The sequence below is a fragment of the Cynocephalus volans genome, chromosome 2, assembly GCF_027409185.1.
Source record: "Cynocephalus volans isolate mCynVol1 chromosome 2, mCynVol1.pri, whole genome shotgun sequence".
Taxonomy (NCBI): domain Eukaryota; kingdom Metazoa; phylum Chordata; class Mammalia; order Dermoptera; family Cynocephalidae; genus Cynocephalus; species Cynocephalus volans.
Window position 1 is genome coordinate 214,620,001 of NC_084461.1, and position 23,914 is coordinate 214,643,914.

Genomic DNA, 23,914 nt, shown 5'->3' on the forward strand with positions numbered 1-23,914 from the left:
CATTTACAGGGAGCTGGGTGCTGGCTGATCCTCACACAAAACCTGTTAGGTGGGTAATATTATGATCTTATTTTAAAGATGCTTTTCCAAGGGTGACACTCCTTGAAAAATATGTTGACTCCAGTGACACCCTCTTTGGGTCTCAGTTTCCTCATCGGCAAACTGAGGGATCAGCCTGAGGGATGATTTCCAAGGCACCTCCCACTTGTGGCATCCTGAGGTCCTTCATGGAACTTCATGGGTGTCTCTAGAATCAACATTTGGGTCCTAGCCCTTCAAGGGGTGATTCTTAGTGCTGGTTTGAGGGCTGAGAAAGAAATTCAGTTACCTCTGCTAAGTGGACTTTCCTTTTCCTCCCTCATTCTGACCTTCTCTGTTTCCCCCACCCCCATCCGTTTACAGTTCTTTTCTACCCTGAGAAGGTCAAGCATACATGATAAAAGTCTAAATAAAGAACTGGATTCAGGAAGGAGGAAGTTGCTCTCACCCATATCCTATTATAGTGCTAGGATTTCCCTGGTGCTCTGGAAGTCTCTCTATCTCCCTCTCTCTCTCACTCTCTTACACACACACTGACACACACAGGCGCATGTGCACGAATTAAAACTGAATTAAGGATTTTCTATGTTTTTTTTCTGCTATAAACATTTCTCTTGTTAATGATTTCATAATCTGTTCTGGAGGACAAATTGAAGTGCTCTTGAAGTAATAATTAGAAAAAGAACATAAACCATTTCATTATTACAAGGGAAACTCATCTTGAATTACATCACTCTCTATAATCTGATAATTCTATAGTTTTGTAGGAAAGTCTCATGTTCGGGTGAGCTGGGGAACTTGGATCATGGTTCACAGCTTTCAGAGGTCATTTTTAGCTTTTAATACGAGGCCTTGACAGAAAAGTAGTAACTGATTCATTGTTGTGCTTTTGGAATTCTGACCCACTGAATTGAAGGCCACCCTTTAAAAGGTGAAATTTCTGAAACAGCTGCCTGTTGCAGGAGGTCACGGAACCAGTGCTTGGTTCTCTGGGCTCCAGACGTGGCTTTGCTGCAACAGTCCACTTCTTTTAGCAAATTGACTTTGATTCTCTGGGCATTATTTCTTCATTTCTAAATGGACTGTGACCTGAAAATCATTGAATTTATTTTGCTCATCAATAAATGTTTGTTGAAACTGCTCCAACTTCATTACAGGATGTGAGATTAAGTGACAATATTTGTGGAAGATATTTTGCTGTAATTCTTGGTCATGCAAGCTTTGTTATTATTTCATGGTAGATTTATATGTTGACAACTGTTAATTCATTTTCACAGTGTTCTCTAATTTATAAAATAAAGGCATGGGATTAAAAAAACTGAAAGGTTCTATAATTTCTAATCAGGAAAATTTCCCCCCAATCTTACATATTTCTTTTTCCTTTTGCATACTAAATTTAGACACTTAGTTACTTTTACCAGCTTCTAGTAACTTGTGACAAATTTTCTACTTTATTTCAAATTAGTAGTTTCTTACTGAGTGAAATAAATTCCCATTGAATTTGAGATTAAATGTAGACCGGGTACACAGTGCTGATTTCCAAGGTCATGAGAATGTTTTCTCTTTTTTACTAGTAAAAAAATTTTTTCAACCCTTAATATTTATAAAATTAAGAAAATATGGCAACTTTATCATCATTTTCTAGTCAAAATTACAGAGTCTGCATTTTCCCACAACATTATGTTAGTCTATAGCAATTCTGTGTCAGAATTGCTAGGAGGTGTAGGTTAAAATGCAGATTCCTGGGCCAGCCTCTAGACCCAGAGAGTGGAAGCCACTGTGAGGTGGCACCCAAGAGTCAGTATTTTTAACAGGTTTCCTAGGTGGTCTGTCAGTACATTCAAGTCTGACCACCTCTGTGCAAATCAATTTCCAGAAGCCCCGTTTTTATAAGCGAAAGAAATCCTTTAAAAAACATATGCTGTTATTCATTTAATTATTCTCCTATATTTAGAAATTTATATCTGGTAGTTTTCTCTGCTCATTATCACTCTTATAGACATTATTTATTTCACGTTTTATGTCTGTTATTGTCTTCAAGGAGTAAAATTACTCAAAGCTAACATAAAATTAAAGGCAAATAGAAAAGTGTTTAAAATATTTATTACAGAAGTGATAAAGAGGCAGTATATTTAAAACATAAGTAAATCATACACATAAATGAAGATGATAGTAGACATCCCAATGGGAAAATGGATAAAGGCCTTAAATATCCAGTGCAGTGAAGCCTGCCCTTCTGAACCCTGGACTCATGTAAAAAGGGCTCTCTGGCTTTTCTCCCTGGGTGTCCAGTGAGAATTGCAAATTTAAGTCTCACCAATGCCTGTATTTCCACCCTGCACAGCTGTTCTCCTCATAAGGAGAAGCCACCATCTACAGCTTAGTCATTCTGGTACCCTGGAAGTCCTCCTTGACTCCTTGTCTCTAAGGCTCTTGTTTTAATCAGGTGTGGTAAGACATGCGGACTTGGAGGTGACTGTCTGGTGAGTTGTTTACTGTCTCTAGGAACTGGTTAACTCTAGGAAGTGCTGTTCCTCCAGGACCAGCAAGTCACCAAGAGACCACAGCATCAGAAATACAGAAAATAAGAGACATAATTAATATACCCCACATCCAATTCATTAAAGGACCTCTCAGTTCATTTCCAAAGTGGACCTTGAATCTGTCTGCTTCCTTCTTTCTCCCAAACCTCCTTTTAACTGGTAACCCCTTTTCCACTCTTGTCTTCCTGGATCCTTTCTTGACCCTGCAGCCAGAAGGCTCTTTTAAATTCAAATTCCAAGTGTTCAATGCTGGCATTTACAAAAGCAATTTTAACCTTGTGTCCTGCAAGCTTGTTATAAATGCTTACCTGTTCCAGGAGGTTTTTTTTTTTTAATTTTTAAATTTTTTTTTTTGTCTTGTCAATTTTCTGCGTAGACATTCATGTCATCTGTGAACAAAGCTGGTTTATTTCCTCCTTCCCAATCTGTATACCTTTTTATTTCCTTTTCTTATCTTATTGCATTGGCTATCATCTCTAGTATAATGCTGAAAAGGAGTAGTGATAGGGGACATCCTTGCCTCATTCCAAATCTTATTAGTTGGAAAGCTTTAAGGTTTTCACCATTAAGTATTATGTGAGCTATCAGGTTTTTTGTAGATATTCTTTATCAAGTTGAGGAAGTTGTCCTCTGTTCCTCATTTACATAGTTTTTATCATGAGTGGGTGTTGGACTTTGTCAAATGCTTTTTATGCATCTATTGTTATGATTATGTGATTTTTCTTTTTTAGCCTGTTGATGTAATGGACGATGTTAATTGATTTTTGAACACTGAGAGAAGTCTCTTTTAGAATTGAAATCAGACCGTGTCATCCTTGGTGAAACCAAAACTCCCCACTGCTCTTGGTGCTGAGCAAAGCCCTTCCTGTGACTGATCTGGTTCAATGTCATCTGGTCCATCAGTTTATATAATACTCTTCCCCATTCCCTGCACCATCCTCCCCCCTCACACACACTGTGCTTCAGCCCCTTCCTGCCACTGGGCCTTTGCATGTGCTCTCTCTGCTGAAAACACACTCCTCAGTTCCTCCCATTGCTGGGCTGTTTCATTTTTCAGTTTTTACCTGAACATTGTCTTCTCTCAAAGGCCTGCTATAAGCATCATCTCTATGACAGACTTTTCCATTCATCCTTATCTCACAGCATTTATCTCCACCCATAATTATCTCTCTCTCCTCCTTATGCAGAGATTGTGTCTGCTCTGTTCCCTAACCTTGCAATGAGCATACTGTATAATAAGTTGAATAAATAAAAAAATAGTGAAATGGCTAATAAACGTATAAACTGGTTGAGCTTTACAGATAATAAAAAGATGAGAACAGCTTCCTAATTTTAAATTTGCAAAGATCTTTTTAAATGATAGTTTTTGGATGAGAGGCAAGTAAAATGGGCTCTCAAGGGTAGTAGCTGGGAGTATACATTGGAACAAATTTAGTTGAAAACAATTTGGTATCAAGAACCTCAAGAATGCTGAGGAAACTTATTCTTGTAAAAGAGTTCCATTGTGCTATTTATTTTATTTATTTAAAGTTTGTCTAGGTCCCAATCTGCAGCTGACCACAAGAAGGTCAACAACCTGACTTTTTTAAAAGAGATACAGGACCTGGCTGAGGAAGTTTATGAAACGATGAACAAGGCAAAAAACTTACAAAAACTTTGGGTAGAAAGATCCAAGGCTTCAGGCAAGTAAATCTCTTATAACTATGATACCTCCTACCTGGACATGGCTTAGGGAGAGCCCCTGTGGAGGCTGTGAGAACCCAGAGGGTTTTCAAAGTCCTGAAATCCTTACTGCTCTAAGCTCTTGTTATGGGTCTTGGAAGAAGGTGCACTCTCTGATGGATGAGGCTGGCACCTGTGGCAGGTTGCAGAGTGTGGGGCTGGACTCTCTCTTCTCCCCCTTCAAAGGCACACTGTGAAAGCCACAGGCTCTTCTGCCTCTGACCTCCGGAGGGCTGCAGCCTGTCATGGCTTTGTCTCCACAGTTACTTTCTCTCCTCTCTTCCTTCTCCTTCTCTTCTTTTATTGCTGTCTCCCCTTTTCACTTTCTCTTCCTCTATTAAAAAAAAAAAATCTACCCCCAACCCTTCCCAAACATACACACACACACGCACACACACACACAAACACACACACAGCAGATTCCTTTCCTCCACCTTTTATACTTAGATTGGTCTTCTCTGTGTGAGTGACACTTTAATTTTGGTCTTGGATAATTAGCTTGCTTTTATCACAAATCTTATGGATCAGTGGGGCAGATTATTCTCTGAGCAAAAGCAATTTCTGTTCCTTTTGAAGAATATCCACATTATAAGAGGCTTCTAGTTTATTTATAAATCTATGATAGAGAAAGTTAGAATGAATTTAGATCTTAGAGTTCAGCTTACAAATGGAGATGTTTTTACCTCCCAGAAGGGCAGCCAATTGCCTCTCTTCACGTACCAAGTCATCACCTACTGCAAGCTTCGTTAATAACCAGGTGGACACAGTGATCCTGCCCCATCTCTTTTTTAATCCTACTCCAGCCATGGTTGCCAGATAAAATACAGAACATTCAGTTAAATTTAAATTTCAAATAAACAACAAATAATTCTTTAATATATGTATGCCCCAACTATTACATACTTAAAGTAAAAAAATTATTTTTTTATTCGAAATTAAAATTTAACTGGAAATTCTTTGTTTTTACTTGCTAAATCTGGCAACTCTAAGTACCTAATTCATATTTTTCTTTTTATATAATTCTTTTTTCTTCATGGAGTATATACTAGAAAATGGAGTGAAGAGTTTGGCAGAAAAGTGAAGAATGAGCTCCTCAGAGGAGGTGGCATTATGAGTTACTTCTAAGACAGAAAATGGCACCATTGTTCAGGGTGGGCTAGGGCAGTCTGTGGCCTTCCCCAAGGCTGATTTCACAGTGCCCTCAAAATGTATCAACAAAAGGCTCTGTTATGGGGTCATTCTACTTTTGTAAAATTTGCTTCTCAAATGAGGTTTTTAACATGCTATTAAAAGAATTAAATTTTTTTTGAGATGAAGTTTCCGTTTTATTTTCAATTTATTATTATTTGAGCCATTTCTCATTGTACATGTCATTCAAAAATAATCTGAAAAATTGTAATTTCACTTTTCTTTCCATTTTTAACCTTTTTCTTTCTCTGTTTTTCTTTGTTTTCCCATTCTCTCTATCCTGTCCCAAATATTCACAATGCCTGGTGAAATTAGACTGATAAAATAACCTAATACCCTTTGGCAAATTATTGAAATTTGATTTCCCAGTTAATTTTTTCCCAAGAATTTACTTAATGTGATTTGGAAATCATCAGTGACAGTTTTCTTCAGGTTTATTCTTCAGTTTGGGTGTATTTGTCTTTTGGGCCAGGGCTCTGTGATACTGCATTATACTTTAGAATGAACTAGGCACCCAGTAAATGCTTTTTGATTGATGATTGAATTAATTTCTCTTAAATCTTCTTTATTGTAGATTCTTTTTATGGTTCCAGCTTTTTAACAGTAAGTATCTTAATGAAGTTTGAAATTTAGTCTTGAGAAAAATATGGTTATGTTTATAACACTGTTTTTACATAAACACTCAGCACAGTGTTGTCTGCACCACACTCAGCCAGTGAGCGCACCGGCCGTCCATATATAGGATCCGAACCCGTGGCCTCGGTGCTACAAGCACCGCACTCTCCCGAGTGAGCCACGGGCTGGCCCGTAATTTCATTTTTATTAGCAATTGTGTAGAAGCTGGATTTGAAAGAGCTAAATTCTCCCAAGAGATGGATTAAAAGATGAGTTTTAACTTGCTCAAGCAAGGTTCTGGGTGGGTGATCCACAGATGGGCTTTGTAAGATGGGCTTCAGGCCTATCTAATCTAAAGTTTGGCCTGGGATTCGTGTTTGGCACTAACGTTTGACTCACTTTAGGCACAAAGCCTGTGGTAAAGGCACTAGTTCTCAATAAGGGATGATTTCACCCCCCAGGGGATATTTGTCAATGTCTAGACACATTTTTGGTTGTCACGGCTGGGGGAGGGTGGAGAGGGCACTACTGGCTTCTGGTTGGTTGAGGCCAGAGATGCTGCTAAACATCCTACCATGCACAGGACAGCCCCCACGACAAGGAATTATCTGACCCAGAGTGTCAGTAGAGCCAAGGTTGAGAAACCCGAGTTGAAGTGTGAATCCTGCCAATACTGAAAAGTCTCCCTTGGTTATATTGCAGCACCAGGTCCTGACTGTACAGGCATTTTCAGTAACATTGTGCTAACAGTGGCACATGTGCCTACACCTGCCTAATTCTAAGAAGGATTTAGACTTTTCAAAAAAAATGAAGGGCAGTAAAGCCATTAGAAGAAAAGTAAAAGAATATGCACCAACTAATGCATTGGAATGGAGCAGGAATGTTAGCGTATCTATTAAATAATTACACTAACAAAGCATATTGGACACTCATTTTAATTTTGAGCTTTCTGGTATACCAGGTCAAAAGGAGAATACCATGGGTTACACATATTCTTACAAATAATTTTCTTACAATTTTCTTACTCTTACAAATATGAGTCTTACAAATAATAGAAGAATTTAAACTTAAAAATAAGATAAAGCACCATTTTCAGTGGTAAATTAGCATTTTTAAAAGGAAATTATATCACCCGATGCTTGTGGTGTGGTAGCCCACTGATATAATCATATATGGTTTATGACAATAAAAAAAAAATTGATAAATAACGTTTGGAAATCAACTTGTTATCCTTTGTCTCAGTAGTTGTTCTGACAATTTATCTTATTTATAAATGCAAAAGAAATAAAAAGCTATATACATAAAGATGTTCATTAATAATGCTGGATAATTTAATATCCAAAAGTAGGGTAAGTAAGTGTTGATAGCCTACTTAGTACATTCAATAATAAATAGGGTAGATGAAACGTTATTATGTCAAGTATAAAAATCAGAGGACAACATTGTATACATAGTGTGATTGTGTTGTAAAAACATTTAGGCACATGTTCAATGGGCTGAAGAACTGGCTACAGGAAATCAGTTCTATTTATTATGATGAAAGAATTCTAGGAGACTTTTCTATTATAGAATTCTGACACTGATGTTATACTGTTTGATTTTCATTTACAGTAAAATGGCCATTTGAATAATATAAGCAGAGAAATGACAAGACTTGAATTATGTTTTCAGAGGATCTTTCTAGACATTTTTTTTGAGACTAGAGTGATGGTAGCCAGAGTGGAATTGGGAGACCAGTTAGAAAATCACCTCACCCATCTTTGCAATAAATGATGGTGGTTTAGAGCAGTAACATGGTTAGTGATAGAAGTAGTGAGATGTGGAGTTCTGATATATGTAAACCTGTTGATGAACATGATGTAGGTTATAGGAAAAAGAGAGGAGTCAGGATGACTCTAAGTGGTTTGACCTCCCTTCCTTTCTTTTTTCCTTTTGAGAATTTATGGTTGTTTTAAATTGTGGGTTTTCCTAACTTTTTACTTTTGACATGATTTCAGACTTACTAAAAAAACGGTAGAAGAGTAGGTCAGAGAATTATTACATACCCTTTACTCAGATTGAAGAGAGCAAAAGTCTGGAAGAGTTGGCATGGGGAAATCATGTACAAGATAATGTTATAGTCATAATATCACACTAAACTCTGCACATGTGAGGTGTGTGATCATGAATTTAATGTGGGAAGAGTCAGCATCATAGTGGTTTTTAACCAGCTATGTGGGTGAGGGGGTGGATGAGGCAGAGAGTTGAATTTAATGGGGGTTGGATTTTTTTGCCCGGGGAATGTCTGATGAAGTACGAGAGGGGAAGAGAGTTGAGTGGATATTCCTGGGAAAGGTTGTCCAGGATTGATGAGGGACATGAAGGCAATGAGGACAAGACAGAGGCTTTGGCAGAGGGAATGTGGGTCCTGGGAGGGCTGAGAGATCATGAGAGTTGGGGAACTGGAGGGAAGGAGTGAGGTTGGTAGTTGGAGAGTGAGGTGCATGAAGCTGCAGTTACTGGTAATGAAAAGGTCGAGATTTTGGCCATGGGAATGGGTGATTCAAGCAGGTAGAAGAAAATACCATTGGATGACAGGAGCTCAGGTGACAAGTGATTCAGGGATCACAGAGGAGATACTAAAATCACTGAGAATTATGGTAAGAGTTATGTTGAAGAAGGAGGCAGTGTGTCAGAGGCCAGGATCCTCCAAAGGGTTTTGATTTTGTTGAATAGGGTTTCCATGCCTTTTCCTTTCTCTTCCCCTTCTGGAACACCCATGGTTTGAATGTTTGTTCACTTAAGGTTGTCTGCTATCTCTCTTTGATTTTCTTCATGTTTTAAAATTCTTTTTTTTTTTTTTTTTTGGCCTGCCTGGATTATTTCGAAAAGACTATCTTAAAGATCAGAAATTCTTTTGTCTGCTTATTCTATCCTGCTGCTTAAGCTATTGGTTGTGTTTTTTATTTCACTGAGTGAATCTTTCAGTTCCACGAGTTCTGCTACATTCTTTTTAAAGGTATTAATCTCTTTGTAAATTTTCTCCTTCATATCCTGGAATTTTTTCTCCTTTTGTTATGTTATCTGAGTCTTCTCATATCTCAGTGAGTTTCTTTAAGATTGTTGCTTGGAATTCCTTCTCAGTCATCTCAAGGATTTCCTGCTCTAAAAGGTTTGGTATTTGAGAATTACTGTATTCTTCAGGTAGTGTCATATTTTCTTGAGTTTTCATATTTCTAATATGTCTACATTGGTGTCTGGTGATCTGGTAGAGCAGTTGCTGCTTCTATTACTTTGAAGTGAGCTTTGAGGAGAGAGACATCTCATCTTCTTTTTTCTGGTCTCTGCTGATGACTCTTCTTGTGTCAGTGCAATCAAATGTCCAGCAAGCCACCTGCACAATGGCTGTAGCATTGAGCTGCTTTTTCAGCAGTTGTGGCTGTGGCAGGGGCTGTGGTGGGCCACCCACATGGAAGTGGTGTTTTTGGCATGCTCTCTTGCCTGCTTTTGAGTGGAGGGGGCTGTGGCCCTAGGCTCCTTGCCTAGGACCCTGGGCATGCTCTCTTGCCTGCCTTTGGGTGTGGGTACTGCCTTTACCTCCTTGCCTAGGATACTGGGAGTGATCTCTTGCCTGCTTCTGGTTGGAGGGGGCGCTATTACCCTTGACTTCTTGCCTAGGTCCCCAGGTATTCTCTCTTGCCTGCTTCCAGGTGGAGTGGGCTATGGCCATCGGCTTCTTGCCTAGGACCCTGGGCACACTCTCTTGCCTGCCCTCAGGTGCTGACAACAGCTTTGTTGAGAAAATGGGAACCAGGTTGAGAGAAGAGAATCAGTCGCCGTGGAGCTTACATGTGAGGTTGTTCTTGTTGGGTTGTTGTGGAGCTTCCGGGTGTGATTTTACGCAGAGAGTGTGAGGCACTGGAGACCCATGTTTTTTTCTATTTTCCCACTTTGCCATTCTTAGCATTCTTAGCATGAAGCATTAAAAACTCAGGTATCTATAAAAATTGGAAGGCTTTGTGCCATGTGTCGGGCACAAATAGATGTCAGTTAAATGATGGCTTTTGTTTCTGTTTTCTCCACATAGCCCTTGTCTATGTTCCTTTTAGTACTGCCTTGGTGTACAAACCTTTCCTGCTTTGCTTACATAGCTGGTTTTTAAAACAGCTGCTTTATGGCTTTAATGAAAATTGATTCTGTGACCACTTTCCCTACATCTTTGCCTGGGGAGAAAGCTTTTCTGCTTTCTGCCTGTTAGGATGAATATCTTTACTTTTTTCCCTTGGCTCTCATTATTTTACCCAATACTTGGAGGAAAAAAGGAATCTGGTTTGCAGTTTCTTGTTCTATGCCTGTGTCATCAAAATATCCATTTATCCGTAATTTTCCATTTACTTTCCTCCAGATTAAGATTTCATGGATTACATCATCAAAAACAGCTCTCTTGAGATGGTGACAGTAGCAGGGGTGGGAGAGAAGTTATGTATTTTTGTGTGGAGAAAGTACAATATTCATTTATTTACACTGTGTATGAGTTATGCCTGGGTTCAGCTGTAATAACAGAAAAAAAGAAAACAAAATAGGAGGCATTCCAATTTTGTTCATGTTTATATAATTGATGTCAGAGATAGGGTCCAGGGAGCCCGACAGTCGACCTTAACCCACCCATTCCTCTTACCAGGTTCTTGACTCCACCACAGGAAAGAATTCAAGAGCAGAGTCAGAGCAGAAAGTGAGAACAAGTTTAATGTAACAGATAAGAAATACAGGTTCAACAGGGAGAGTGTAGCATAGCTCCAGAGACTAAGCAGGGCCCACACCAAGTCTAACAGAAAAGTAAGTTCAGTACAGACATGAAGTCTAACACAAAATCCAGAAAAACATACTTAAAGTTAGTACAAAGTGCAGGCTGGCTCAACAGAGTGAGCAGCTGCTTGCTGAAAGTAAGTTCAATACGAAGTAAGGTATGCACACCTCAGCCAGTATTGCCTCCGGGAAAGTGAGCAACAACTCTGCCTTTGGCAGCGATTCAGCTTTTATAGTTACTCTAATGAATATTCTATTAAGGGCGTGGCTCCCAGTTATGTAACATTTAGTCTTGCACATGCTCAGTTGATCTCTTCCTGGAGCATGTTCACTGGTCAGACCATAGCAGGTGCACCAGGCATATTCAACAATATTCTGTGCTCTCTATTGAGTATTCTCTGCCACTGGATTAGCACAAGCCAGCCCATTGTGGTCTCATTTTCCTCCATGTTGGTGCTAAAAATAGGTCTAACTGGTAACAGTAACTTTCCTCCAGGGGAGAGCTCAGAGGAGGGGGCCTCAGACCTCAGGGAGTGGCTTGAAACCCAGAGGCAAGTCCTGAAACCTCAATCCAGGGAAACTGAGCACCTCCTATATCAAAATGAACAAAATTATGTTTCTTTTCTGTTGTCATGTACTTGTAAAGAATAGGTCATTACATTCTTATCCAGGATCTATCTCAAAGACAGTGTAACTTCAAAAATCTAAGAAATTGATATAGCTTATTACAAAAACGGGCCTTCTCTGCCTCCTTTCCCCTGTCCATGCTTTTAAGACATTAGAAAAAAGCAACCTGACAGAATAATTTTAAAATCTTGTCTGTTCAACATAGTGACATATTAAGCATGAGTTTCCAACAGCAGTAAGTCTATGTTCTTGTACCTTTCCAGTGTCCTGTTCCTCTCTCTCCTTTATTGATTAATAAAACTAAAGAGGGAAAATTTTTTCTTATCAGATGGATCTCAATAAAACTGAGGATGTGATACTGAAATTAGAAAGCCTCCACCAGCAGCCTCATGTCTGGGATTTTCTACTTTTACTGCCAAGACTACGTACAAACAACATTCACTGGGAAGATGGCATGCATGTTGTAGTCCACTTTCTCCATGCAATTTTGAAGTAAGTGACAAAAATGCAACTGAGTGTAGTTGTTTTGTTTTTTTCCTCCTCATTCTTTTAATGGCAAACAAAAATCACCAAATAATTGTTTGATTTAAAAAAAACCCCACAGTACTGTTACCCTGAAATGACCAGCATCATGTGCCTTATTTCCATCCCTCATCCGTGTGTACACATATCTTGCTTTGATGCAGTGATGTTGTTCAGAGCATATTCTCATTTTAAAATGTTGATTTTAAAATTTAACATTACAGGGCCGAGCCTGTGGCGCACTTGGGAGAGAGTGCAGCGCTGGGAGCACAGCGACGCTCCCGCCTCGGGTTCGGATCCTATATAGGAATGGCCGGTGCACTCACTGGCTGAGTGCCGGTCATGAAAAAGACAAAAACAAAAAAACCCCCAAAAAACATTACATTGTTAATGTTTCATATGCTCCTATAGTCTTCAAATGATCATTTTTAATGGCTGCAGAATATTCCCTTTTGGTAAAGTACCATATACCATAAGTTACTTGTAATTTTAGCATTGGACTTTTGGCTTCTGTGTTTTTCACTATTAGAAATGTGACATGAATATAATAATTTTAACTAATTTTGTAATAAGTTATGCCACAGTTGCTTAAAATAGCATCCAGAACTGAGAAGCTCTGTTGTCCAGTGGGTATAATTCAGAGAGTTGGACATTGGTCTCATCTGACAGATCTGACCCTGCTGTTACCTGGGGGTTACCTTTGGGAGGACCTCTTTCCTTTGAGGATTACCGATGTTTTAATCAGCATGGTCTTCTTTCTTTAAAAATTAAGTATTTTTTTGTGTAACCCCATTGTATGAATATAGTATTTTATTAGAAAAAATTTGTATTCTTTTCAGATTTCTGTTACTTACTTTATCTGCCATCTGTGAGAGCCACCCACATTGCCCTTAGGCCAGGGTGACAGGGGCTCCTGTCTTGGGCCCTGTACTTTGCAGGTCCCTGCTCTGGCCTTCTCTGGGCTGTGCCTCTGCTCATAGCTCAGGAAGTCCATAGAGCTAAGGGGATGTGTCCACAGAGTCCATGTCCCCTGACTCCCTTGGACACTGGAATTCCCTACTCCAGTCACCAGAGCCCACTTACAGAGCCTGCCAGGCCTCTTCCCTGGTCCCGCCTTCTGAGGGCAGGTCTCTCTGGGAGTGTGCACCCTCTGGCCCAAGGGCGGCCCAGGTGCAGCTGCAGCCTCAGCAGGAGTGTGGATGGAGGGTGTGGACATGCGTGGCTGTGCAGGCTGGAGCACCACATGTGTGCACAGGGGCTGAGGGTGGGAAGCAAGTAGGGGAGGTGTGAGGCCGGGGGTGAGTGTTCCCCAGACCCCACGTTGTGGTGCACAACTCTGAGGATCAGAACATTCTAAATTTGAATGTGGGTTTCTAACTTACGATGAAGATGTGTGTGTGTCAATTAGGAAAATGGAACAGATTTAGACAGGTAGTTAGGTTGATTTATGACTTAAGTATTTGAACATAGTCGATGTGCCCCCTTTGTAGTCTTGCCCTAAGCCCTGAATATGTTAGCAATGGACAATGAGAGCAATCAGTTTATTTTGAAAGAGGCAAAAATTGAAATTAGAAAATATTGATGACAGTTGTTAGACCATATCAGCCTCAGCATAAATTTTATTTTTCTATTTTGCTTTGGCGTCATAATATTGATAAAATTTGCATTCACAGAGTTAAGAATTTGCAATAAGGACCAGTTTTCAACAATATATCTTGTTATCTTGGGATATTCTTTAATACACAAAGATGCCATGAGAGATTTTCCTTAATGAGAAGCTATAGGAAAATAACTTGTTTGGAAACACAATTTATGGTTGTGTTGGTCTCGTGTTGCTAAAATACAGATATATTCCTACTTTGGTTGAATATATTTTCTAATCTACAAGTTTAAGTATGATTATTTATAAAATAACATATTGATATTTAAAAAATAAAATTAACACCATATACATGTGGACTTAGCCCCTCATTCTGTGAAACAGTTTGAAAACCACTGATTGAATCCCTGACGTATTCAGATCTGTGGGTTAAGACAAAGTGGAAGATTAGGGTACATGGCATTCCAGTAGGCTGCCCTACAAATGTTAGGCTGATCATCTGAACTTGAAGCAGCCACACTGACTGTTCATTTGCTCTTCTAAGATGACAGCATTTTGCTGGCTGGTTTTTTGGCTGCCCTAGTAAGGCAGGAGAAACTGTGGCTGAGGATAACATAGCAGCCCAAGCTCCAGTTCTGTGTCAGTGGCAGAGTGGAAGGTGGCCAAGGTTCTCAAGTGTTTGAATCTCAAGAGAGAGATTCACCTCTTACGTTTTCTCCCTTGTCCAGGGAGTTGGGGTCACATTAAAGTCATGGAGAAAGCTGATGTGTAAATGGTCCAGCCACATCTTGTATCAGGGACATAAGTAAATCTGGAATTGATGTTTCTTGTTTTGCTAAATACCAACTTGCACTGCTTTTGTTTTGTTTTGGTTCTAGTTCCTTAACATCCCTAGAAGATTTAGATTGGCTGCCACTCAACCACACTTTCTCCCAGGTTTCTGAAATTGTACTGAATGTGACCATTTCAGCACTGACATTTCTGCAGCAACATAGAGTAGCAGTCACTGGTATGGTAACTTTAAAGCTATTTTTGTATTTCAAAATGTTTCACTATTTACATTTATTGACAATTAAAATAGAGCTAAAATGCTGTTCAAAGAAGTGATTTAATGAAAATATCAAATGCAGAAAAGAATACTTGTTTCTGTTAATAAAAGACAGAAGTACAATGAAAATTTGGGACTCAAAACTGCATTTGACTTTCTGCCACTGTTGAAAGTTTTCAGTCATTGCTTAAAAATGATATTTTAAATTAATGTCTTCTAAGGTTAGACCTATCACCAGTTCTCTGATATTAATCCTTCCTCTCTCTAAGCTTCTATTGAGAAGAAATATTTGAAAATCAGTAAGGCTAGAAAGAGGAGGCAGGTTGATATGGACTTAAAGGGCCCATTAAGAGAATAAGCAGCCACCCATGGAAGATGTGGGAGCAGAATTATGTAGCTCTTTTCTTGACCTGGAATATTGTTTCTTTAATTCACAACTACGCCTGAATATTTTTCTTTTAGTTCCCTCCTTTCCTCTCTTTTTCTACCTCTGTCTCTTTCTCTAAGGGAAATACAGTGGGAGAAAAGTGAAGTTAGAATTCATTCATTCATCCATCCGCCTATCCATTTGCGTATCCTTCCATCCATCTATTCATCCATCCACCCACTCACCAATGCATCCATTCATCCATTTGTTTATTCATTCTTTCATTTAGTAAACAATGACTATGAGCCAAAACTGCCCCAGGCTGTGGGAATAAAAAGCTGAATATGACATGGTTCTTGCTCCCAGGGAAGTCAGGTTTAGTTAAGGAGAGAGATATGTCAATAAAGGAAAAAAAGCAAAGACCACAGAGTAGAGATCTGGCATCTTCCTCAGGAAAATCTTTAAGGAGGAGTTTTGAAGGTTGAGTTGGAGTTCATCAAAGAGACAAGGGAGCATTTCTAGGAAGAGGAAACAGTGCGTGAAGTATGAGGGCTTGCTGAGAGCTGAGTGTGTTTGCTGTTCAGTGTGTCTGGGGCACAGCAGGCACTGGCAGGAGTGGCCCAGAAAGAGAACCAAGGCCAGATCACAAATGGTCACCTGAGCAGTAGAATTAAAGTGTTGTATAAAGATACTCCTGGAGCAGCTGTGAGGAGTAGACTGGAGGCAGGCAAGCCAGGGAGTCAGGAGCAAGCGTGGGCTTAAGTCTTCCTACTGGACACTCACTCTCAACACCTCAGTCTCCTGAGCTATATCCAGATTCTTCCTGCTGCATGGAACAACATGATACCCCATCCCCCAAAGTTCCATCTGTTGCTTATGGTTCTTCCAGTTTCATGTGACTCAGCACAGGGAGATCCCTACAGAGAGCAAGTTTCTTTGAGCACTCTGTAAGAGGGAAGCTAGACAATTAATGTTTAACTCCAAGTTCACATTAGGTTAATTCCAGCAGGAACTATTTTATATGCTCAAAGAACAAAACCCAGATGTGGGGTGGAAGAGACATAAAAAGCTTCATTGAAATCTTCCCAGCGACCTCAATTTTAACAAACTCATTTGGAGGCTCCAGTTTTTGTACATCATCCAAATTACAACAATCGACTTATCTTACAATTGGAAATGTAATTACTGCTTAGAATGTAATTAAAATAAGCAATTTTCTATCAACTTGCCAGTGATTCAGAGCTAAGGAATACTGTTATTACAGAACATACTTCTGGAGGTGACTAAAAGCTCTCTCCATTTCTCTTGTCTCCAAGAAAAATTCTTCTTCCTGAAGAATGTATTGTTGGAGGACATAGGAAATACTTAGCCTAGGGCCTGCTACCTCTTCAACATACAATAAATGCTAGTTTTAATCTCAGAAACCAGTCCTTTCCTCCAGATGCCATGCAAGACAGTTAGACTGGAAGTGAGCAATCTTGAGTTGCTGGGATCCACACCGTCTCCAACACTTTCCTGATGTCTCCTTTGGGTTGACTCTTTTTTTTTTTTTTTTTTTTTGTAAGTGTCATGATTTTGCCTTTTCTGTAGACCTTACAGCATGAATTTTAGGCTAATATGAGATCGAGCATGTGAGAATGGTTTTACAGTGGCTGGCAAGTGTAGGCACTCAGCGGATGGTTGTTGAATCATGATCTGAAATGATCTAGTTGCTGGGTTTCAGTTGAAGGATCACCTTGGAATTCATGTGCTTTTATGTTTGCAGCTGCTAAGCCATACTCCCAAAGATTTTGTCAAACCTTGGGGGTCTTGGACTTATATTTTGGGTGTTCCACTTCTAGATTGTGTTTCCGGGTTATATTGGTACCTAGAGTTTTATACCTTGATTACCTCAGTTAGGGGAAACTTTCTTATGACTTTAGATAATATTTTGAAATATGGTTTTAAAGACTCCATAGTATTTTATGTTATGAATGTACTGTAACCTGTTTTTTTCCCTGATGTTAGATGCTTAGCTGGTTTTCAATATTTAATCAGTTTAAAACCAATGCAATAACATTGTTGTATGTTAATTTTTATTCAGCTATCTGAGTAGGTTTCTTGAGATAGATTTTTGGAAGTGAAATTATTGGGTTCAATAATTTAAATTTTATAAAGATCTAAAAATATGTTTTCAAATTACCCTCTAGAAACTTTGGCATCATTTATGCCAGAGAGCATGTGACATTTCACCATACTCATTATACCACTGAGTATTAGCTTCTGTTCTCTTTTCCTGTTTGGTCCCCATTTGGTATTTGATCTTCATGTGCTTTTCCTTTAGAAGTGAAATGGCATTATTTTCTGAGTTACTTTAGACAAGTCAAAATGTTAAAACGTCTGAGAGTATAAGTCGTTTGTTATTTTGCAGAGTCAGTATACCACCTGTCCCTGCAGAATATGGTGTGGGATCCACAGAAAGTCCGGTCTGATCTCCAGTCCCAGTTTGGTTTCGACGATCTTCACATAGAACAAGTCCTGAATTATTCAGCTGAACTAAAGGAGGTACCTGTGCTTAGCTGCTTCTCACACCTTTGGGTCTCTCCTTGAGATGACTCTAGAATATTCTACTGGGGCTGGTTGGGTGATGGCAATGGAAGAGGGTAGCCAGACAGAAGAGTTCTCCTACCAGTATCTGAGCTCCTTGGAGATGGCAGTGTCCCTTTCCTCTTAGCTTGTCATTTTATCCCCATACTCAAAGGCAGTTTGGAAAGAATATGAATTAGCAGGGTGAGAAGTCAGGTCAGGTCAGGTGGGAGATTCTGAGGACTAGACAGCAGCAGTGGGGGTCCAGGTGGGAAGGGGTGCCTAGCAGGAGTGTGGGAAGACACAAGTAGGGGGGTTTCTAGACAGAGATGATTGTCACTAGGGGAGTAGAAGAGGGTTGCCAGAGTTGAGCCTCATATCCCGAACTAGGTGAAATAAAGGGATTGGACTAGATGACCCTCAAGTCCCGGGTCACTTCTGATATTCTGAGGTTCTGGGCAGTATCTTTCACCTGCAGAGTTTCCTTTGTCACTCTAGCCCATTTGTAAGCACTTCTGCTTTATGTGGTGTGGATCCAAGAGCTACACACCTGGAGCTTGGCCCACTGACCCCTTGTCCAGACACCTACCTCCAGGATTAGAGTTTTTCTGATGCAGCCCCTGGGGGAGGGTTGAGCTATGAATGTTTGGAGAAGGCCTACTGTCTCCTATTGAGGTCTTGTCCACACTGGGGATAGGGATTTGGCCCACTTCTCTGTGAGGTCCCATGACCTGGTCTTCCCTGATAGCCTTTTGACATTTAAGTGTGGTTACTGTTTGCATGCAGAGCTGTGCTCTTAGTCTGGGGGTTTAGGTGGTTGCCCTGAAGCCAGGTGCAGCTGCAGACTCATGTGCTAGCTGGTGTTTGAAAACCAGTTCTGCCAGGCAGGTTTAGGCTTCACCACAGTATACCATTTTGTCCCCCACCTGACACAATTTTATTAGCCATCTCACAATTTTGTGAACTATCTATCTCTTGTAGGACTTGAAATTGTGACCCTTGGGGTTTCTCATGGATGTTGTAGATGGGATATGAAACCCAAGTTGGCTGACTTTTGCTCTGGTTTTCTCCATCTTTATGACCCTGTTTTCTCATGATGTCAGAATACAGTTTGAGTAAAACTATATAAATCTTTTACCTTAGAATGGTAAATATTTTGAGATTAGAATTAAAAGGAAAATGGTCAGGAAATATCACTGTGTGTATCTACAAAGCTCCATGGAATTTGTATACCACATGTAGGAGGCTCCTATGGCTGCTGTAACAAGTTACCACCACCATAGTGGCTTAACAATCTGATCTGAGTTTATTATTGTACAGTTCTAGAGGTAATAGGTCCAAAATAGGCCTCACTAGGCCAAAGTCAAAGTGTCTGCAGGGCTGCATTCCTTCTGGAGGCTCTAGGGGAGGTACAGTTGTAGGGGAGGAAAAATCCTTTTCCCTTTATCCTTTAGGTTTAATGGCTGGGGCCCGCAAATTAAACTGATAAAAGAGAGATAAACAAGAGAAAAACCAGTTTTAAATATGTCAGTATACATTGGAATTCACAAAGAAAAATGTACAGACAGTCCCTGACTTAACAATGGTTCCATTTAACAGTTTTTTTGACTTTGGTGCAAAAGCGATACACATTCAGTAAAAGCCATACTTCACATATCCATACAACTATTCCATTTTTCACTTTCAGTACAGTATTCAACGAATTACATGAAATAATTGACACCATACCATAAAATAGGCTTAGCCTGAGATGATTTTGCCCAACTGTAGGTTAATGTAAGTGTGTTGGTTCAGTGCATTTCTGACTTAGGATGTTTTCAACTTACCATGTGTTTATCAGGATGTAGCCCCTTGGTAAGTTGAGGAGCATCTGTCGTTCAAGGAGGTGGCCAGATGATTGAAGCTTGTACACCATATTAGGCTAAACAGAAGGAAAGGGGTTGGGGGCTTCTGGGTGGGGAGGCAAATTATGGAAGGGGAGGAGAGGAGGTGTATGGTGAATAAGGGTTGTCTCCTTATGCAGATAAGAGTCTCCCAGGTGATCGGAGTTGTCTGGGGGAGGAGCTCTCTTCCCGGTACAGAGACACTTGTCCAAATGGAAATTTCCTTTTCAAAAGGGGAAATTTTTACTCTATATTTAGGCAGTTAAGGGGAGGTAAAGAGCTTTGTCTGCTGGTTCTCAGATGCCTTTAGCTTAAAACAATCTATATGCTAAAGAGGCATATTTTGGGGTGTCATTTCCTGGTACCCTTCACTGTTTGCTTGCCTTCTCCAGCTTCTAGAGGCTGTCTGCCTTCCTAAGCTCATGGCCTCTTCTCTGTCTTCAAAGCTTGTGATGGCTGGTCCTGTTCTTCTCACATCGCATCCCTCTGACACTGACTCTTTTGCCTCCTGCCTCCGTTTTCAGGACGCTTGTGGTTACACTGGGCCTGCTGGATAATCGAGGGTAATCTCCCATCTCAAGGTTGGCTGATCAGCAGCCTTGATTCCATCTGCAACTTCAAATCTTACCTGCCATGCAGCATGACGTATTCATAGGTTTGGGGGTTAGGACGTGGGCATCTTTTGGGTATCATTAGCCTGCTTCTTACCCATGTAAGGCCCATTACTATCTGGCATCTGCTTGTGTTACTGGGTCATCCCCCAAGTCCTGTCTGACTTATGACACCATCCTCTCCAGGCCTGCCTGGGGCCCCAGCACATGCTGGCCCTGGACTGGCATAGTCCTCCTCTCTCCCTTCCTTCATTTGCCAACTTAGAAAACAATTCAACGAACCTCACACCCTCTGTGGAGCCCCAAGACCTCACTCCAGCTTCTAGCCTCCTCTCCTTCTACCTTCCACTGTAACCTGGTGGCTGTATATCCACCTTTCATAGACCATGAGTGTTTGGGTAGGGACAGGGCTTTATCTTTCTAACATGATACATGGAACTTATTGACTATTTTATTTTTTAATTAAATTAAAAAAAAATCAGAACAAAATCATGAGGGACGCTGTGTCGTTGATAGTCGCCAGTGAATATTTTATTTGGGATCCTCCTAAAGGAACCCACACCATGAACAAATGGGGCATTAATGCTTTTTGATCATTGCCATGGTCTTTGTCTCTGTTTGGGCTGCTATAACAGAATACTGCAGACTGGTTGGCTTTTAAGTAACAGAAGTTTATTTCTCATTGTTCTGGAGGCTGGAAGTCTAAGGTCAAGGCTCTGGAAATTTGGTGTCTGGTGAGGCTCACTTCCTGGTTCACAGATGGCACCTTCTTACTGTGTCCTCACATGGTCAAAGGGGCAAGTGGTCCCTTTGGGGTCTCTTTTATGAGAGCACTAATCCCATTCACTAGGGTTTTACCCTTGTGGCCTAATCACCTCCCAAAGGCCCAGCTTCCTAATACCATCACCTTGGAGCTGAGGATTCAACATTTGGCTTTTGAGGGGACACAAACATTTAGACCATAGCAGTCATCAGTAGAATTTCTGAAAGATGACACCACAGTTATTGTAAAACTACATAATAGGGGAATGTGGTTCATTCTAACACAAACATAAGTATTTCTAGAGCAGTGGTAAAGAAACTGTGTGGATGCTTGTGTACAAAATAGATATTTGGTTCAAAATGTTTAATAGTTTCTGACTCAGGACCCCAATTTGAATTTTTCCAATATCACCCAGTTTTGGTAATTAGGAAAGAAAATGTTTGCAGCAAAGCAACTTTGTTAGTTGAAAATATCAATTAAACTGGGCTGGCCCATGTTTGCCTTTGGCCTGAGAATGAAGATGAGCAGTATTTGATTATCCCCATGTCCTTGTCCTGGAGAAACAGCTGTCCCCTTGCTTGTAGGTGATCCTGAAAAATATAATCAATTTTCTTCCTTAACTGCAAAAGTCTCCCCTCAGGGTAAATCATGTAGACATTGTAAGCAACACTTTATCACTTGTTACTTCTTCAGTCAAGCAAATGTTAAAGCTTTTACTTTAACAGGATTATAGTATTACTTCAGAAGAGAAATGTGCTAGGAAAAAAGGCTTTACTTCTAAACATTTTTCATATTATTGCCAGATTCCCACAGAGAGCTCACTGGAGAGGATGGTGTGTTCAGTCTTGTCCAGCACATCAGAGGACGAAGCTGAGAGAGAGGACCACCATGGAGACTGTCACCCCAAGTGGTCAGAAGCCAAAAACTATCTTGTCCGTGCAGTCAGCTGGCTGCGCCTCTACAAACAGGTGCTTTCTCACAGCCAAACACTCTGTCCTAGAGCGGGGCAGTTTGAAGTGTGTCCAAATCCACTTCCTTCCTCATGTTATTCATCCACTGGCCTCATATCATTAGGCCCGCAGCGCAAGTATCACCGGCCTGTCCTGGGCTTAGCCATACCCCTGGCAATAAGAGGTTCCTAGGTGCATGCTCTGTCGTTGCTACACAAGGTCCTTGCCTTCTTTGACCAGCTCTGGGGACATATGCTTGCAAGTCTTCGGCACTCCTGCAGCACTGTGAGCGTAATGGGGCCTGTGCCTTTACTCTGGCTTTGATGAGCAGCACTGTGCACAGGCAGGGACTGTCATGGGACAGGATGCTGGGGTCTGTGTTAAGAGAGGCTGGGGGAGCAGAGTACCCAGCGATAGGGTTACCACTGGCCCGTAGGGCCCTGGCCAGTTCCCAGCTTTGTGTTTTGTAGAGAGGTTTAGGAGACTGTGGAGCAGAGACCCCCAGGGCAGCTGCTTTTCATTTGCTTTATGAGCGTGGTACATTCCCCATTTCACATTTATCCTCAAAGAATGCACCTCTTTTACTTTCTTTTCCTAATCTTTGTCACTAATCAAGGTCAAAATCTCAAATAGTACATAAAACATCATTAAGACGATATAGATGTGTTGGTCACTTGTTGGTGTTAAAGTTACCCGGCACCAAAATGATCAAGGCACGGTGCTGGAATGGCCAGCATCAGAATGATCAGGTGACAGCTTTGCTCTGTGCATTATCTGGGTGACTTAGGCTCATGGTTAATTAAGGCTCAGTTAGCACAAATATCTGCTCACTGTGCATTTCCCTATTTCACTGTAATGTTGATGATAAACCACAATACTAATTGCTTTAGTATCATCACCCTCAAGTTCATGTCATAAATGCTATTTAGTAATTACGTGGTCATTATGACATATACTTTAAAGTATGTGAATTTATTTATACTATCCTAAACATGTCAGTTTAGTTTTTAAATTTTATTTGTTTAGAAATTTATGTTACTGCCTTCTCTTCTTTTTTTTTCATGTTTGGAGGAAGGAAAGAGAGAAGTAAGAGGCTGATTAAAAAGTCGCATTCATCCATTGTTGCAATTTGTAATCTTTAATTTCTGAGTAGAAATTAAATCACAGTGCGATAATTAACAGACATTTCGGTTTGCCAAATAATTAAAAATTGGCTGTCTGTCGTCTACAATGGTCTGTTAACATTTCTTAACTAAATACTATTATTTCTGATTAGTTACGATTCATACTAATATTTTTGTTTCTAAATCTGAAGGTGTTTGACCAGTGGCTACAGGGTAGCCTGCTTCAGAAGGTACTCACAGGCACGGCCCGCGGTCTGGAGGCTCTCAGGGGTCAGTTTGAAGACAAGAGCAAGCTGTGGAAGGTGGTGGAAGCTTTGCACACTGGGCTGGTCCTCTTGAATGATAGCCTCACAGCAGCTGGCCCAGAGGACAACCACACATCTCCAAAGATGTAAGGCACCTTTCTGTTTATTACTGATCATCCTAGACAATAATTTTAAAGAATGTATGATGGTACTGTTAGAAATGGGTGTTGTAAACCTGCAGCTGGACAAGTTCCTAGTTAGCAAATGGCATGTTCAAGGCTTTTACTGTCAACTGTCACCAAGACAGAGCTTTTTGCAGCAATCTGGATACCTATTCAGATGTTAAAAACAGTCTAATAGGAGAAAGATGTTTGAGAAGGTGCCAGCTTCCTGGATTTTAAGCTTTATGTCTTTGGCATTTGCTTAAAAATGAAAAATTTTAGAATAATTTTTAGAGATACTTCATATAAAGAGCTACTTGTTTTCATATTTATTTAAAAATTGTGTATAGTTGAAGTGTTTACATAAGGTTCAGAACTATTTTAGAAACAGGAAAGGAGGAACTTGTGGTTTCTTCAATTTTTTATGATTTTTTTTGGGGGGGGGCGTGTCTGGCCAGTACAGGAATGGGACTCTGGACCTTGGTTTTGTCAGCACCACGCTCTAACCAGCTGAGCTAACTGACCAGCCTGGTGTCTTCAATTTTAAGATAAGCAA

At 40.3% G+C, this 23,914-nt stretch overlaps 1 protein-coding gene across 1 annotated transcript in view; it reads left to right on the forward strand.

Moving 5' to 3' along the window:
• ABCA13 (ATP binding cassette subfamily A member 13) overlaps positions 1 to 23,914 on the forward strand; it is a 446,769-nt gene that overhangs the window by 36,359 nt on the left and 386,496 nt on the right. The window contains exons 4-10 of the mRNA XM_063086601.1: positions 4,113 to 4,264; positions 6,067 to 6,095; positions 11,848 to 12,011; positions 14,520 to 14,650; positions 17,467 to 17,600; positions 21,682 to 21,846; positions 23,144 to 23,343. Of these exons, the coding sequence (XP_062942671.1) occupies positions 4,113 to 4,264; positions 6,067 to 6,095; positions 11,848 to 12,011; positions 14,520 to 14,650; positions 17,467 to 17,600; positions 21,682 to 21,846; positions 23,144 to 23,343 (975 nt within the window). The remainder of the gene's footprint in view (positions 1 to 4,112; positions 4,265 to 6,066; positions 6,096 to 11,847; positions 12,012 to 14,519; positions 14,651 to 17,466; positions 17,601 to 21,681; positions 21,847 to 23,143; positions 23,344 to 23,914) is intronic.